Here is a 15,936-nt window from a genome sequence, read left to right as displayed (position 1 = left end):
AGGAATATCAGTTGCTGTGAAATACGGTAGTAATCCGTGTGCGGATGGAGAGATTGCGTCTTTTTATGAACCGGATCCTTGTCCTTTGTAGGAGCCATTTTGTGGTCTTTACAGATGTAAACAGGAAATGAAACGTACGGTGATATCCGCGCGTTTTTTCTTCTTCTTCCGGGGGCGGGTGGTTGCTTAAAGCGCTTCCTGTTCTATGGGGGCGGGTGCTTTCCTTGGCGGTTGCTTGCGTAGAAGAAGAAGCGCTTCCTGTTCTACCGGGAAAAAAGATGGCGGCTGTTTACCGAAGTTGCGAGATCGAAACTTTATGAAAATTAATCGTAATAAAGCGCACCGGGTTATAAGGCGCACTGTCAGCTTTTGAGAAAATTTGTGGTTTTTAGGTGCGCCTTATAGAGCGGAAAATACGGTACATGCTTTCTAGCTATTGTACGCCTTCATTGGGGAATCAAATACAGTATGTTATAATATCTGCTGGTGTGTTAAATGTTTCTATTTTTACTTATTAAATAATCATACATCTGGGCCAGTGGTTCTTAACCTAGGGTTCGATCTAACCCTAGGGGTTCGGTGAGTCGGGCTCAGGGGTTCAGCGGAGGTCAAGACACACCCGACTCATCGTGTAAATAAAAACTTCTCCCTATCGGCGTATTACGGATACGGCAACAGCAGAAGTCACACTGATTTGCAGGTGTGTAATTTGTTGTGAGTTTATGCACCGTGTTGGTTTTGTTGTTTGAACAAAGTGATGTTCATGCACGGTTCATTTTGTGCACCAGTAAAAAAACATGGTAACACTTTAGTATGGGGAACATACTCACCATTAATTAGTTGCTTATTAACATGCAAATTAGTAACATATTGGCTCTTAACTAGTCATTATTAAGTACTTATTAATGCCTTATTCGACATGGCCTTATAACAACCCTAACCCTCTAACCCTGGCCCTAACTCTCTAACCATAAACCTAACCAAATAACTCTAAATTAAGTCTTTGTTACTTAGAATATGTTCCCCTAGTGTCCAAAAAAAATCTAAATTAAGTCTTTGTTACTTAGAATATGTTCCCCATACTAAAGTGTTACCAAAAACATATAACTTTGTTTTGAATTTGAAAAAAAACATTTTATTTTTCACTAAAGAAGGGTTCGGTGAATGCGCATATGAAACTGGTGGGGTTCGGTACCTCCAACAAGGTTAAGAACCACTGATCTGGGCAATTTCATACACCCTATACTTGGTAATGACATGAAACCTTTGAACTTCAACAGCAATTTTTTGGAAAGTCAGTCAAATTACATGCTTGCTGGCTATTGTACGCCTTTATTGGTGAATCAAAAACAGTATACTATAATATCTGCTGGTGTGTCATACAATAAACACATTTAAACATATGTATGTGCAAGTAAAAATGAAAAACATTGTCTTTTGTGTAATTTTCTATATTGGGAATCTAATTGTGTTTAACATTTAACATGTGCACTCTGTCCCTTTTCTGGACACCTCTGAAACATGATGTGCAATGCTCATGTGTGTAGATTTTTGGGGTTTGGATTATTATCTGAATTTATATTTGGCCATATGTTAAATAATGTGAACACAGGACTATGTAAATGTGTGCATAATTGAGGGTTGTGTGAAACAGTTGGACGGTAATGCGGATTCTGAAGTCTGAAAAACAGAATACATTCCCTTTAAATAGATGTGTTGGCTTGTGACTACATGGACACAGCACACTACCTCAGTATTGTATTGTCTTCTTGCATTTTTTATTGTGTATTGCTTCGATAGCTTTGCAGGACCCTCCTGCTGTCTTGCTATGTCTATACCGGTTCAGCACTGTGATCATCCCTATGCATGATGGGTGAATATTATACAAAGTGCAGTTTATGACACAATCACAGACATGCCAGGCGAAGCATTTGAATGGATGATAGTACCAGACTGCCTTTATATTGACTCATTTTCTGATCAGTAGTCACCACAATTCAGTGCATGAAATACACTATGTGCTTTGTGACATTCCTAATAGAATATATACTCATTTCAAATTTAAAATGGTTTGTTTGGAATAAACTTACTTTCCATGCTCACAACATATAAGTCATTAATAAAATGTGCACACATGTAAGAGTATGGTTATTTATTAGTGATGTGCGCATTGATACTGAAATATCGATACCAGTGCTTTATGTTCTAATATTGATTCTCAAATCAAAATAACAATACTTTTGATACGTTGGTACAGTGGTTATCCAACTTTTTTCTCCAAGTACCACCTTAGAAAAAAACTTGACACTCCAAGTACCTATAACGACCAACATTATTGTACAGTAGCGTAGTAGGCCTAAGTATTCATTAAAATAAGACAGGGGTTTTATTTAATATATCTGATATTTTAGCCACTTTAACCCTACCCACAGTTTCAACAGTAATACCGAGTTTGCATATAGGAAAATGAAACACTGTACTTAAAGTAATTATTAGGCGTCCCACTAAATGGAGACCACATACCACTAGTGCAGTGGTTCTTAACCTGGGTTCGATCGAACACTAGGGCTTCGGTGAGTCGGCCTCAGGGGTTCGGCGGAGCCTCCGCCACAGAGGTAAAGACACATCCGACTTATCGTGTAAATAAAAACTTCTCCCTATCAGCATATTATGGAGACCCCCAAACAATGTTTCCTCTAATTTTCCATCTGATTTGCAGGTTGTTTGATTGATCGATTGAAACTTTTACTAGCAGATTGCAAAGGAAGACAATACATTATATGAAACAGTATAGTTTACACAGTACAGTACATATTCCGTACAATTAACCACTACATGGTAACACCCGAATAAGTTTTTCAATTTGTTTAAGTCGGGGTCCACTTTAATCAATTCACGGTAATGTGTGTAAAGGGAGTCATTTGTTGTGAGTTCATGCAATATGTTGGTTTTGTTCTTTGAACAAGGTGATGTTCATGCACGATTCATTTTGTGCACCAGTAAAAAAACATCTAACTTTTTCTAGAATTTGAAAAAAAAAAAAAAAATTTCACTAAAGAAGGGTTCGGTGAATGCGCATATGAAACTGGTGGGGTTCGGTACCTCCAACAAGGTTAAGAACCACTGCACTAGTGGTACACATCCCACATTTTGAGAATAACTGCTGTAGTTAATTGAGATGTTTATTATTAATGGGAAAGGCATAAAATAATACTTGGAATCTTGTCAAAACTAAAAGCAATAGGTGTGAACTACTTTTCAATGCCCAAGCAAGAACATGACTGGCAGTTAAGATGAGTCGTTGCATATTACAAGACAGCAAGTTTATGTCTACTTGGAGATATTACATAGTTGAAAATAAATGCACTTCAACACTAGCAAGGATGACTGCCATAGAGCAGCTACCCTTCTAGTGTTCAGCTTATTACCAGGAATATTAGATATTGTTGCTTTATGTGTCAGATCAGCAACACATCATCCCAATATAAATTTTTTCTCATCAAGACAGTGGTATTGCTGGTATACACACACAAGTAGGCTGATGATATAATGTTGATGAATCCAACACACGTTTTTCTGTAACTTTCTCTTTTGAAGAAGTGAATGGGCTCTTAAAAGAGCCGTTGAGTGCTGACATTGTTAGAGCACTTTACTTGGAGCTGGTGTACTTGGTGACAGCTTTGGTGCCTTCTGACACAGCATGCTTAGCCAGCTCACCGGGCAGCAGGAGACGGACTGCGGTCTGAATCTCTCTGGAGGAGATGGTGGATCTCTTGTTGTAGTGAGCCAGGCGAGACGCCTCAGTAGCGATGCGCTCAAAGATGTCGTTGACGAACGAGTTCATGATGCCCATAGCCTTGGACGAAATGCCGGTGTCAGGATGGACCTGTTTCAGCACTTTGTAGACGTAGATAGCATAACTCTCCTTCCTTGTCTTTTTCCTCTTTCCTTTTCCCTTGCCGGCCGCCTTGGTGACAGCTTTTTTGGAGCCCTTCTTGGGCGCAGACTTCGCTGGTTCAGGCATCTTGGCTGGTAAACGGAATAATGCTATGTGAGGCGGCAGTTGTGTTCTTGTAGGCGGGTTATGCAAATTAAACTGTGGCAATGCCATTCGTTGATTGGCTGAAATTTGCACTGGGAGGTGGTCTAACAAAATTGCGCGGGACTGCAACATTTACAGTCACGTGATACCGGTTCGAGAAATGTGGGTTTGGCTGCTAGATTTTATAATGTAAAGCACTTAAAAAGCCTTAAAATTGAGCTGTATGTCATGTACATAAATATATATACGTAAATATGGTAATTTCTTACAATACTTTTCAATTCAATCAATTCAATTCAATTGATAATACCACCTTAACATTTGACAACCAAACAATTACACAAAGCGACTCAGTAAAGAATCTGGGTATTATCTTCGACCCAACTCTCTCCTTTGAGTCACACATTAAGAGTGTTACTAAAACGGCCTTCTTTCATCTCCGTAATATCGCTAAAATTCGTTCCATTTTGTCCACTAGCGACGCTGAGATCATTATTCATGCGTTCGTTACGTCTCGTCTCGATTACTGTAACGTATTATTTTCGGGTCTCCCTATGTCTAGCATTAAAAGATTACAGTTGGTACAAAATGCGGCTGCTAGACTTTTGACAAGAACAAGAAAGTTTGATCATATTACGCCTATACTGGCTCACCTGCACTGGCTTCCTGTGCACTTAAGATGCGACTTTAAGGTTTTACTACTTACGTATAAAATACTACACGGTCTAGCTCCAGCCTATCTTGCCGATTGTATTGTACCATATGTCCCGGCAAGAAATCTGCGTTCAAAGAACTCCGGCTTATTAGTGATTCCCAGAGCCCAAAAAAAGTCTGCGGGCTGTAGAGCGTTTTCTATTCGGGCTCCAGCACTATGGAATGCCCTCCCGGTAACAGTTAGAGATGCTACCTCAGTAGAAACATTTAAGTCCCATCTCAAAACTCATTTGTATACTCTAGCCTTTGAATAGCCCCCCTTTTTTTTAGACCAGTTGATCTGCCATTTCTTTTCTTTTCTCCTCTGCTCCCCCCTATCCCTTGTGGAAGGGGAGACACACAGATCCGGTGGCCATGGATGGGGTGCTGGCTGTCCGGGGTCGGGACCCGGGGTGGACCGCTCGCCTGTATATCGGTTGGGAACATCTCTGCGCTGCTGACCCGTCTCCGCTCGGGATGGTTTCCTGCTGACCCCACTGTGGACTGGACTCTTACTGTTATGCTGGATCCACTATGGACTGGACTCTCACAATATTATGTTAGACCCACTCGACATCCATTGCATTCGGTCTCCCTAGAGGGGTGGGGTTACCCACATATGCGGTCCTCTCCAAGGTTTCTCATAGTCATTCACATCGACGTCCCACTGGGGTGAGTTTTTCCTTGCCCTTATGTGGGCTATACCGAGGATGTCGTTGTGGCTTGTGCAGCCCTTTGAGACACTTGTGATTTAGGGCTATATAAATAAACATTGATTGATTGATTGATTGAATTCCTTTAATTACGTAAGTTAAAAGACAATAAAGCGTTAAAGTTAAAGTACCAATGATTGTCACAAACACATGAGGTGTGGCGGAATTATTCTCTGCATTTGACCCATCACCCTTGATCACCCCCTGGGAGGTGAGGGGAGCAGTGAGCAGCAGCGGTGGCCGCGCCCGGGAATCCTTTTTGGTGATTTAACTCCCAATTTCAACCCTTGATGCTACGCGCCAAGCAGGGAGGTAATGGGTCCCATTTTTATAGTCTTTGGTATGACTCGGCCGGGGTTTGAACTCACAACCTACCGATCTCAGGGCGGACACTCTAACCAGTAAGCCACTGAGTAGGTACAAACTGACATTGATTCAAAATGTCATATAGGCTCCAGTTCTCTCGGAAGTTGGTACACCGATTTCAGCCAGCAAACAACCTATGGGTTTCTGGAGAACACACCATGCAATCCCAGTGTATTTATATTCTGTAAATAGAATAGGGAGTTACCTTCACACACCCTGTAAATAAAATCTAAATTTATTTTCACCCACTTTAGGATGAACACATATACAGTATAAGGTCCAACACACGCTGACCTTCAAAACGGGCACATTATCATATACCAACACAAACAGAAGCTTTCAAGAATTAATCAGGTCAGATCTTAACATTTAATTTCAAATATGTAATATATATTATAAATAAGGGTTATTTGCTGAGTCGTAGTCATTATCCATTGAACTAAGTTTAAATTAGTGACCAATGTCAAACATTTAAACATGTGAAATTATGGTGTACATGAATTTTCTGTAGCAGACAGGAGTCGAAGGGGTAGGATGGATTATAGATTTCATTTCTTCCTAAACAGCTTCTGACATGCCGAATTGACATGATGTTTCTCTGTAATTTTTCAAGTATATCTGGAATAAATCAAAATCACATTATTTGGAAAATTCAAACACAGTGGGTATATTGTATTAAACTATTTGCGATGAACCTGTAAATATGCTCTAAATCAGGGGTGTCAAACTTGTTTTCATTGAGCGCCACATCGCGGTAATGGCTGCCTTCAGAGGGCCGTCTTTTTAAAATGTATTAAAATTATGCATGCAGGCAATAACCTGTGATTAATCAAAATTCAAATTGATCTGATTTAAAAAAAAAAAAAAAAAAAAAAAAAATATATATATATATATATATATATATATATATATTATTTGACAGCATTGATATAAATGTGTACTAGTAATCACCTCATAATATTACACTCGATTATTAGATTTGTTCATGTACAAACTAATGTTATCTTGACAAACATTTTTGTAATACACTATATATAAAAATAATGTAATATTTGGCATGCTTAAACAACGTTTAGAAGTTACACATTTTTCCTGTCAAAATCAAATAATTATTTGCATTTAGTAAAGAAAATTAAGTATTAATCAGCACACATTTTTCCCAGGCTTTCGCGGGCCACATACAATGAATGATGAGTTTCACACCTGTGCTCTAAGTAGTAATATACTAAGGCCACTCGTTCAAATGAATAAGCATTAAATATAAACATAAATATAAACACAATTATATTAGTTGGACAATAGGCTCTCAGCGGACATAGTGCGTGGCTCTTAAAAGTACCGTTGATTCAAAAGTTTAGTGTCGAGTTCAGCCTCCAAAGCCGTACAGAGTACGACCTTGTCTCTTGAGGGCATACACAACGTCCATGGCAGTCACCGTCTTCCTCTTGGCATGCTCAGTGTAGGTGACAGCGTCACGGATGACATTCTCCAAGAACACCTTCAACACTCCACGAGTTTCCTCATAGATCAGTCCGGAGATACGCTTTACCCCACCACGACGAGCCAAGCGGCGGATAGCGGGCTTGGTGATTCCCTGGATATTATCACGCAGAACTTTGCGATGCCGCTTGGCCCCTCCCTTCCCTAGGCCTTTACCTCCTTGCCCCTTCTGGACATTTTCAAAGTTTGCTGACAACAATGCTACCTGACTAACTGGAAGACTGGCTGAGCTTGCACCTATTGCATGACTGCGGACCTAAGAGAGGAGAGTTGAGTATCTGTCTGGGCGGGCCTCAGTCAGCAGTCCTTCCCCCACCATCACATGGGACTTCTTTGTTCTAACATGTGATTTAAAGAATGCAGCAACAACTAAGAAATAAACCAAATGGGAATACTTGAATCCTGCAGAGTTGGTTTATGCTGGATAAGATTTAATGGAGAAGAAAGAGAAGAGGAGGCGGGAGTGCTAAGGTGTGGGGTCAAATCATTACTGTCAACATTTGAATTTCAAAATTTGGGAAATTTCCAGAGAAAAAATAAGGGAAATCAAGGGATTTGTATAAGCGACATGGGTGTTAGAACCTACATTAAAAAAAAAAAAAAATCAGGCTGATGAGGTATGGATGAGTGGTACAGTATATTTCTACGTCGATGCCATGAATAAAAAAATACATTACTAGGTCAGATGTAATTTACCCAGCACCCCACGCGAACCCGAAAAGGACAAGCGGTAGAAAATAGATGAATGGATGTACGTAAATAAAATACGAAGCAAAAAGATACAGAACAATATCATTTAAATTTGGACAAATTGACCTGGGCGCCGCTGGTGTAGTGGTATCATGCAAGATTCCCATTCTTGCGACCCGGGTTCGATTCCCGGGCGGTGCATGTAATTTTACCATGAATTGATTAACGTGGACCCCGACTTAAACAAGTTGAAAAACTTATTCAGGTGTTACCATTTAGTGGTCAATTGTATGGAATATGTACTGTACTGTGCAATCTACTAATAAAAGTTTCAACAACAATAAACAACCCTGCATACTGTAATGGCGGAAGAACATTCAAATACAAGGCCCATTTTAGAAATACTATTTCACCAAAAACATTTAAAAAAAACGGAATAAAAGAGTGAACAGGTTTAATGTAACAATACATTGTTGCAATATTTACACTAATAACACAGAGGTCCATAAATGCATTTTTTTTTTTTTTTTTTTCAACTGTCATTGCTCAGAAAATAATAAAAACTTACAATTGATAGATAGATCTGAAGTTGATCTAAAGATTTAAGTGTTGAAAGTAAAAAAGAATGTCTATATTATGACTTATTTTTTTAATACTTTTATGAGTCAGGACCTTTTGGATCTCTGAGTCAGATTTTTTTTTTTAAACTATCATTGTTCAAAAATAATAATAAATCAAAAGCATTGTTGTTATTAATTATTTACCTATTTAAGAATTCAATTACTTCACATCAAATATCCCATTTTGAAAAATGTTTTGGGGAAAATATTGCATATTAGTTAAAAAAGTTAAAGTGCCAATGATAGTCACACACACACTAGGTGTGGCGAAATTATTCTCTGCATTTGACCCATCACCCTTGATCACCCCCTGGGAGGTGAGGGGAGCATTGAGTGTTTTGCCATTAAACAATGGTCTTCTCTGAAAAATAGGGCATAAAACAAAAAAACAAAAAAATGGCAATAGATAAATCTGAAGCTGATCTCTAGATATGTGGGTGTTGAAAGTAATAAAAAAAAAGAAAGCTAAATGACTTATTTTACCGTATTTTCCGCACTATAAGGCGCACCGGATTATTAGCCGCACCTTCTATGAATTACATATTTCATAATTTTGTCCACCAATAAGCCGCCCCGGACTATAAGCCGCGCCTACGCTGCGCTAAAGTGAATGTCAAAAAAACGCTGCGCTAAAGTAAATGTCAAAAAAACAGTCAGATAGTTCAGTCAAACTTTAATAATATATTGAAAACCAGCGTTCTAACAACTCTGTCCCAAAATGTACGCAAATGTGCAATCACAAACATAGTAAAATTCAAAATGGTGTAGAGCAAAAGCAACATAATGTTGCTCGAACGTTAATGTCACAACACACAAAATAAACATAGCGCTCACCTTCTGAAGTTATTCTTCATTCGTAAATCCTTCGAATTCTTCGTCTTCGGTGTCCGAATTGAAAAGTTGCGCAAGCGTGGGATCCAAAAATGGCCGGCTCCGTCTCGTCGAAGTCATCGGATTCAGTGTCGCTGTTGTTGTGCAGCAGTTCTGTGAATCCTGCCTTCCGGAAAGCTCGGACCACAGTTGTGACCGAAATATCTGCCCAGGCATTTACGATCCACTGGCAAATGTTGGCGTATGTCGTCCGGCGCTGTCTGCCCGTCTTAGTGAAGGTGTGTTCGCCTTCGGAGCTGTGTGAAAAAAGCCACCCGGCCTCTTCGCGTAAACTTCCCTTAACCACTCGCTCATCTTTTCTTCATCCATCCATCCCTTCGAGTTAGCTTTTATGATGACGCCGGCTGGAAAGGTCTCTTTTGGCAAGGTCTTCCTTTTGAATATCACCATGGGTGGAAGTTAGCATGGCAAGCTAGAACCACAGTGAAGGATGACTTCTCATTCCCTGTGGTGCGAATATTCACCGTACGTGCTCCCGTTCCACAGTGCAGTTCACAGGAATATCAGTTGCTGTGAAATACGGTAGTAATCCGTGTGCGGATGGAGAGATTGCGTCTTTTTATGAACCGGATCCTTGTCGCTTTGTAGGAGCCATTTTGTGGTCTTTACAGATGTAAACAGGAAATGAAACGTACGGTGATATCCGCGCGTTTTTTCTTCTTCTTCCGGGGGCGGGTAGAAGAAGAAGCGCTTCCTGTTCTATGGGGGCGGGTGCTTTCCTTGGCGGTTGCTTGCGTAGAAGAAGAAGCGCTTCCTGTTCTACCGGGAAAAAAGATGGCGGCTGTTTACCGAAGTTGCGAGATCGAAACTTTATGAAAATGAATCGTAATAAAGCGCACCGGGTTATAAGGCGCACTGTCAGCTTTTGAGAAAAATTGTGGTTTTTAGGTGCGCCTTATAGTGCGGAAAATACGGTACACACTTTAATGATTGAGACCCTTTTGGGTCCACAGGACCTTTGACATTCATCAACATTGAGGGGAGCCCTTAATGGTTTTAAAAATGAAAAATATAAAAATGGCCTCTGCATCCATCCATCCATTTCTACCTCTTGTCCCGTTTGGGTTCCCGGGGGGTGCTGGAGCCTATCTCAGCTGCATTCAGGCGGAAGGCGGGGTACATGCTTTCATCTTTCAGTGGGAAAAAGTTTGGACACCCTTGGTCTATAATGTGATTTGTTTTTTGAACTCATTGGTATTTATTTTCCGAGGGCATTTTTTTAGTGCAGTTACTTCACACACCTCAAGAGAGCAGCAGCGGTTTTCACTTCAGTCTGGTGAGGCGGTGCACTTGATCGTGTCATTATGTCGTGAAAGGAATTATATTATGGATATAAATAAGGTTCAGAGAAGTAATACATTTTCCAATCACTTTTCTGATCTTTAATTTGCTTTTAGCGTGCTGCTGTTGCTGCTTATTTTCGTTTTGTTTATAGTCAACATAACAAAGAGGAATTGAACACTGCTGTACTTGAGTCTTATCTATACATACCCACCCCCTACCCCACTTACCTTCTCACTCTTCCATCCCGTTGCCTCCCTTCCTGATGTCCCCGAAGGGTCAAGTTTAAAATTCTTGCCAGCTGTAAGCTCTCCATCAATCACCTGCCAACCACGCCACCACCAGAGGAGTAGGACACGGGGAGAGACATCCATCTTTCGGCTGCCCTTTGTGAATATTTCATAACAGCTCAAATTCCTGGTTTAAACCGCCATTCCGGCCTCTTACGCTACTGTCACAGCAACTGTCTCTACAGGTCGAAATACATTTATTTTAAATGATCTAATAGGCCTTTTGATCATCTGGGATGTTTGGTATCTCTCTTGAAAGTTTGACTAATTGTTTTGACAACGTGAAGCCTAATTGCTGCACCTCAGCATTAAAATAGATTTTATGAGGCCTTGCAGTAGCCTTAAACACTTACTATGCATATTTTAACGACTGTTTGCTTGCATAATGCATGTTACACATCCTCCGATGCATATATATCATTTTAAAAGCCCCAGGGTAGGAATCACCTTTTGGGCCACCACTGACCCAACCCTCTCTGCTTTTCATGCTTTATGTGTGCAATAGTTTGACCTTCTCGTGCAGTGAAAGCCTACACGTTCATTATATTGTTTTGTTTACGATAGTGTAAACCAGCCAGAGACTTGTGGACAGATTGTACAGTGTATGTACCATTTGAGAAAAAAAAATAGCCATAGAGCTATGCTGCGACTTGTACTACACTGTTGTATACATATAGTAAGATACAGTACATTTTAATTATCACACATAAATATATTTACCACATTAGCCTTAAGAATTATTTTTTCCAAAGTTTGAATGATACTGTAATAAAAGGCTAGATTTTTTTGTGCAGTTATACACATTTGGGTCATTTTAATTTGGTTGAGGTAAAAAAATAAAATAATCCTGACTTGTTTATCTTATATTATAATGCAATACACTGGTGACAGTGGTTCTCAAACTTTTTTTCACCAAGTGCCACCTCAGAAAAAACTTGTCTCTCCAAGTACCACAATAATGACCAAAATTAATGCACAGTAGCGTACTAGGCCTAAATATTCATTTAAAACAAGGCAGAGGTTTTGTTTAGCAAGTATATTTAAACATTTTGTGGCCACTGTAACATTACACGCAGTTTGAACTGTAACCATAAGTTTGAATATTTAATTAAGTGATTATGTGGCGTACCATTAGATGGAGCCTACCACAGTTTGAGAATCACTGCAATATACATTTTGATATATTCTTATAATTATATAAATCTATATATATATATGTAAACTTTTTTAAATACAAAAAAAACTTGTTGCATGTGTTATAAGGTACTGCGCATATTTTTCATATACCTGTATTATACATGCTGTTACTCATATATTCATTTTAAAACCATGTTTTCATAATCGGCACGCTATAAACTAGAATATCGCAATGAACCAAAAATCTAGTGTGTCAGTGACAGGAAGAAACCCTCAGACTCACAGGGAGTGAGGTCATTTGGAGCCACCTTTTGGTTTGAATGAATACATCTCAAGATTTCCCTACTCTCCCTTAGTCGCTTTGCAGGGATAATTGGTTGGTCTCAGTTTATTTCCAACATGCATACAATACAATTACAATGTAATACATCACATATGTTCATTTGTTTCATCACGGCATGTCCGAAAAAGAGTGGGAAGAAACAAAGCTTATTTAATCCTATCCCTTTTCATATTATAGCAGCTTTATCCCATTTGCTTGTTTTCTATTTGAAACACAACCGTGAATAAATAAATGAGAAAATCAATAAATGAATATATAATATGTTAGTAAAAATTTTTAAATTACATAAATACATATTATACATATAAACATATACACCATAAATAAAGTTCTCATAAATAAATAGCATACTTGCCAACCTTGAGACCTCCGATTTTGGGAGGTGTGGGGGGTGGGGGGGGGCGTGGTTGGGGGCGTGGTTAAGAGGGGAGGAGTATATTTACAGCTAGAATTCACCAAGTCAAGTATTTCATATATGTATATATATATATATATATATATATATATAAATAAATAAGAGAAATACTTGAATTTCAGTGTTCATTTATTTACACATATACACACACATAACACTCATCTACTCATTGTTGAGTTAAGGGTTGAATTGTCCATCCTTGTTCTATTCTCTGTCACTATTTTTCTAACCATGCTGAACACCCTCTCTGATGATGCATTCTGCTTCGTCTCCTTGTTGTGTGCGCAGTTGTGCACTGCACTCTCTAAAAGCCCTAGATGTTAATGTCACATATGCATGTACAGTAGATGGCAGTATTGCCCTGTTTAAGAGTGTCACAACATTGCTGTTTACGGCAGACAAACTGCTTTACGGTAGACGAAAACGTGACTGCTGTTGTTGTGTGTTGTTGCCGCGCTTGGAGGACGTTAATGAAACTGCCTAACAATAAACCCACATAAGAAACTAAGAACTTGCCCTCAATCATTCTACAGTTATAACGTCATTGGGCAGGCGCGCTTTTTTTATTGTGGGAAAGCGGACGTGAAAACAGGCTGTCGACACGTCACTCAGGTCCGCCTGAATTTCGGGAGATTTTCGGGAGAAAATGTGTCCCGGGAGGTTTTCGGGAGAAGCGCTGAATTTCGGGAGTTTCCCGGAAAATCCGGGAGGGTTGGCAAGTATGATGAATAGTCAATGATAACACAAATGTGCAGTAAATGAGAGTGCCTCTGTGGTGATGCCCTGTATCATGGGTGTCAAACTCTGGCCCGCCGTGTAATTTCATTTGGCCCTTGAGGCAATATCAAATTAACATTAGAGCTGGCCCGCCGGTATTATACAGCGGCAGTGCCACTGTAACACCGCATCCACCGCTAATACTCATACTTGCCAACCCTCCCGATTTTCCCGGGAGACTCCCGAATTTCAGTGCCACTCCCGAAAATCGCCCGGGGAAACCATTCTCCCGATTTCCACCCGGACAACATTATTGGGGGCGTGCCTTAAAGGCACTGCCTTCAACATCCTGTCATCACGTCCGCTTTTCCTCCATACAAACAGCGTGCCGGCCCAGTCACATAATATATGCAGCTTCTACACACTCATGAGTGAATGCAAGGCATACTTGATCAACAGCCATACAGGTCACACTGAGGGTGGCCGTATAAACAACTTTAACACTGTTACAACTATGCGCCACACTGTGAACCCACACCAAACAAGAATGACAAACACATTGCGGGAGAACATCCGCACCGTAACACAACATAAACACAACAGAACAAATACAGCAGAACCCCTTGCAGCACTAACTCTTCCGGCACACTACAATATTCACCCCCCGCTACCACCAAACCCCGCCCCCGCCCACCAAGTTAATGTTGATATCTACCTCAGAAGGCTGCAAATAGAAAAGAGGCATTCAATTTTTTATTTAAATTGTATTCAATATACCATTGATGTTTTTTAGTTTGTTTTTTGAAAGTTGACTTTGCACTATTAAGTTATATAAGCGTTGCTTGTTCCATGTTCAGTGTTACAGCAAATCAGTGTAGCAAACTGAGCAATAATTAACGTTTTATTCATGCACTTTCTCTTGCTACATCAAGGCTTGAATGTTTGATTCATTCATTATTGTTATTTTATTTTCAAATTTATTATTAGCCTGTGGAAAAAGTGTATTTTGATATTTACCTCAAAAGGCTGCAAATAGAAAAGAGGCATTCAATTTCTTTTTACATTTTATTTAATATGCCATTGATATTTTTTTATTATTGTTATTATTATTTGAAACTCGATTTTGCATGTCACTATAAAGTTATATAAGCCTTGCTTGTTCAATATTCAATGCAAAACTTGTTTGGGTCCCTATTAAAAGGTTAATTTGTTCAAGCTTGGCCTGCGGCTTTGTTCAGTTTTACATTTTGGCCCACTCTGTATTTGAGTTTGACACCCCTGCCCTGTAAAGTACACCGCAAAATCCTCATTTAAATAAGGCGGTCTGCACCACTTTACAATTGCCCACACAGTCTTTGTAAATAACACGCAACATGCCCACTAATAGTGCATGCTATTTTATAGATTGCACACACTGTTTAGCGCATAGTATTTGGATCTTAGAGAATCAGGCACAACCAAAGTATATGAAGAAGGCAATGTTACTACTGTATTAGCACAGAAAAATAGTTCTGGAGCATGATGGAGCAGTGTGTACACATGATGCCCTCTTTGTATTTCTGACTACCCCCTCACATGTGCTTGCCCAGAACTGGCCATGCTTCGTACATAATTTTAGCTGCTTGCAAATGCACCAGATCATTGAATTTCAATATTTTTGATTACAAAAATAAAGGGTTTCAGTGTTCTCTATATCCAACATTATGTATTATCGTTACTGATGTTTTTTGTAAGACTGTTAGTGAATGAGCAAACTTTTAGAGTTATTTCCCCATATTTCTGCACAATAACTCAGATATGGTAACACTAGCGATCAGTAGAGAATATGGAGTGATTTTTGGTCCAGAACATATTTTTCCTTATTCATTATTGACGTATTTCTTGCCACCTGTTGTACAAACCCCGTTTCCATATGAGTGGGGAAATTGTGTTAGATGTAAATATAAACAGAATACAATGATTTGCAAATGATTGTCAACCCATATTCAGTTGAATATGCTACAAAGACAACATATTTGATGTTCAAACTGATAAACATTTATTTTTCTGCAAATAATCATTAACTTTAGAATTTGATGCCAGCAACACATGACAAAGAAGTTGGAAAAGGTGGCAATAAATACTGATAAAGTTGAGGAATGCTCATCAAACACTTATTTGGAACATCCCACAGGTGTGCAGGCAAATTGGGAACAGGTGGGTGCCATGATTGGGTATAAAAGTAGATTCCATGAAATG

The 15,936-nt window shown here is 39.3% G+C and overlaps 2 protein-coding genes and 1 non-coding gene across 3 annotated transcripts in view; 1 reads left to right on the top strand and 2 right to left on the bottom strand.

Annotated features, from left to right (window-relative positions):
- Window positions 1–3,293: 3,293 nt before the first annotated feature.
- On the bottom strand, window positions 3,294–4,025 carry LOC133574544 (histone H2B 1/2). Its single transcript, XM_061926703.2, has one exon. It carries the CDS (start codon window positions 4,022–4,024, stop codon window positions 3,650–3,652), a length of 375 nt encoding a protein of 124 aa, XP_061782687.1. The 5' UTR covers window position 4,025; the 3' UTR covers window positions 3,294–3,649.
- A 3,155-nt stretch (window positions 4,026–7,180) lies between these two features.
- The window catches only part of LOC133574502 (histone H4-like), a 61,484-nt gene continuing 52,728 nt past the window's right edge, over window positions 7,181–15,936 (bottom strand). The window contains exon 3 of the mRNA XM_061926661.1: window positions 7,181–7,570. Coding sequence (XP_061782645.1) covers window positions 7,181–7,570 — 390 coding nt within the window. The remainder of the gene's footprint in view (window positions 7,571–15,936) is intronic.
- Window positions 8,135–8,205, top strand: trnag-ccc (transfer RNA glycine (anticodon CCC)). The gene has a single exon. It is a non-coding gene; the product is annotated as a tRNA-Gly (tRNA).

This window comes from Nerophis lumbriciformis, linkage group LG32 (assembly GCF_033978685.3).
Source record: "Nerophis lumbriciformis linkage group LG32, RoL_Nlum_v2.1, whole genome shotgun sequence".
Classification (NCBI taxonomy): domain Eukaryota; kingdom Metazoa; phylum Chordata; class Actinopteri; order Syngnathiformes; family Syngnathidae; genus Nerophis; species Nerophis lumbriciformis.
Note: the sequence above shows the minus strand (reverse complement) of the source record. Positions and strands in the feature narration are given on the sequence as shown.

Bases quoted from the DNA above. Each gene is read 5' to 3' on its own strand.
- LOC133574544 (XM_061926703.2), bottom strand. From the start codon at position 4,024: ATGCCTGAACCAGCGAAGTCTGCGCCCAAGAAGGGCTCCAAAAAAGCT.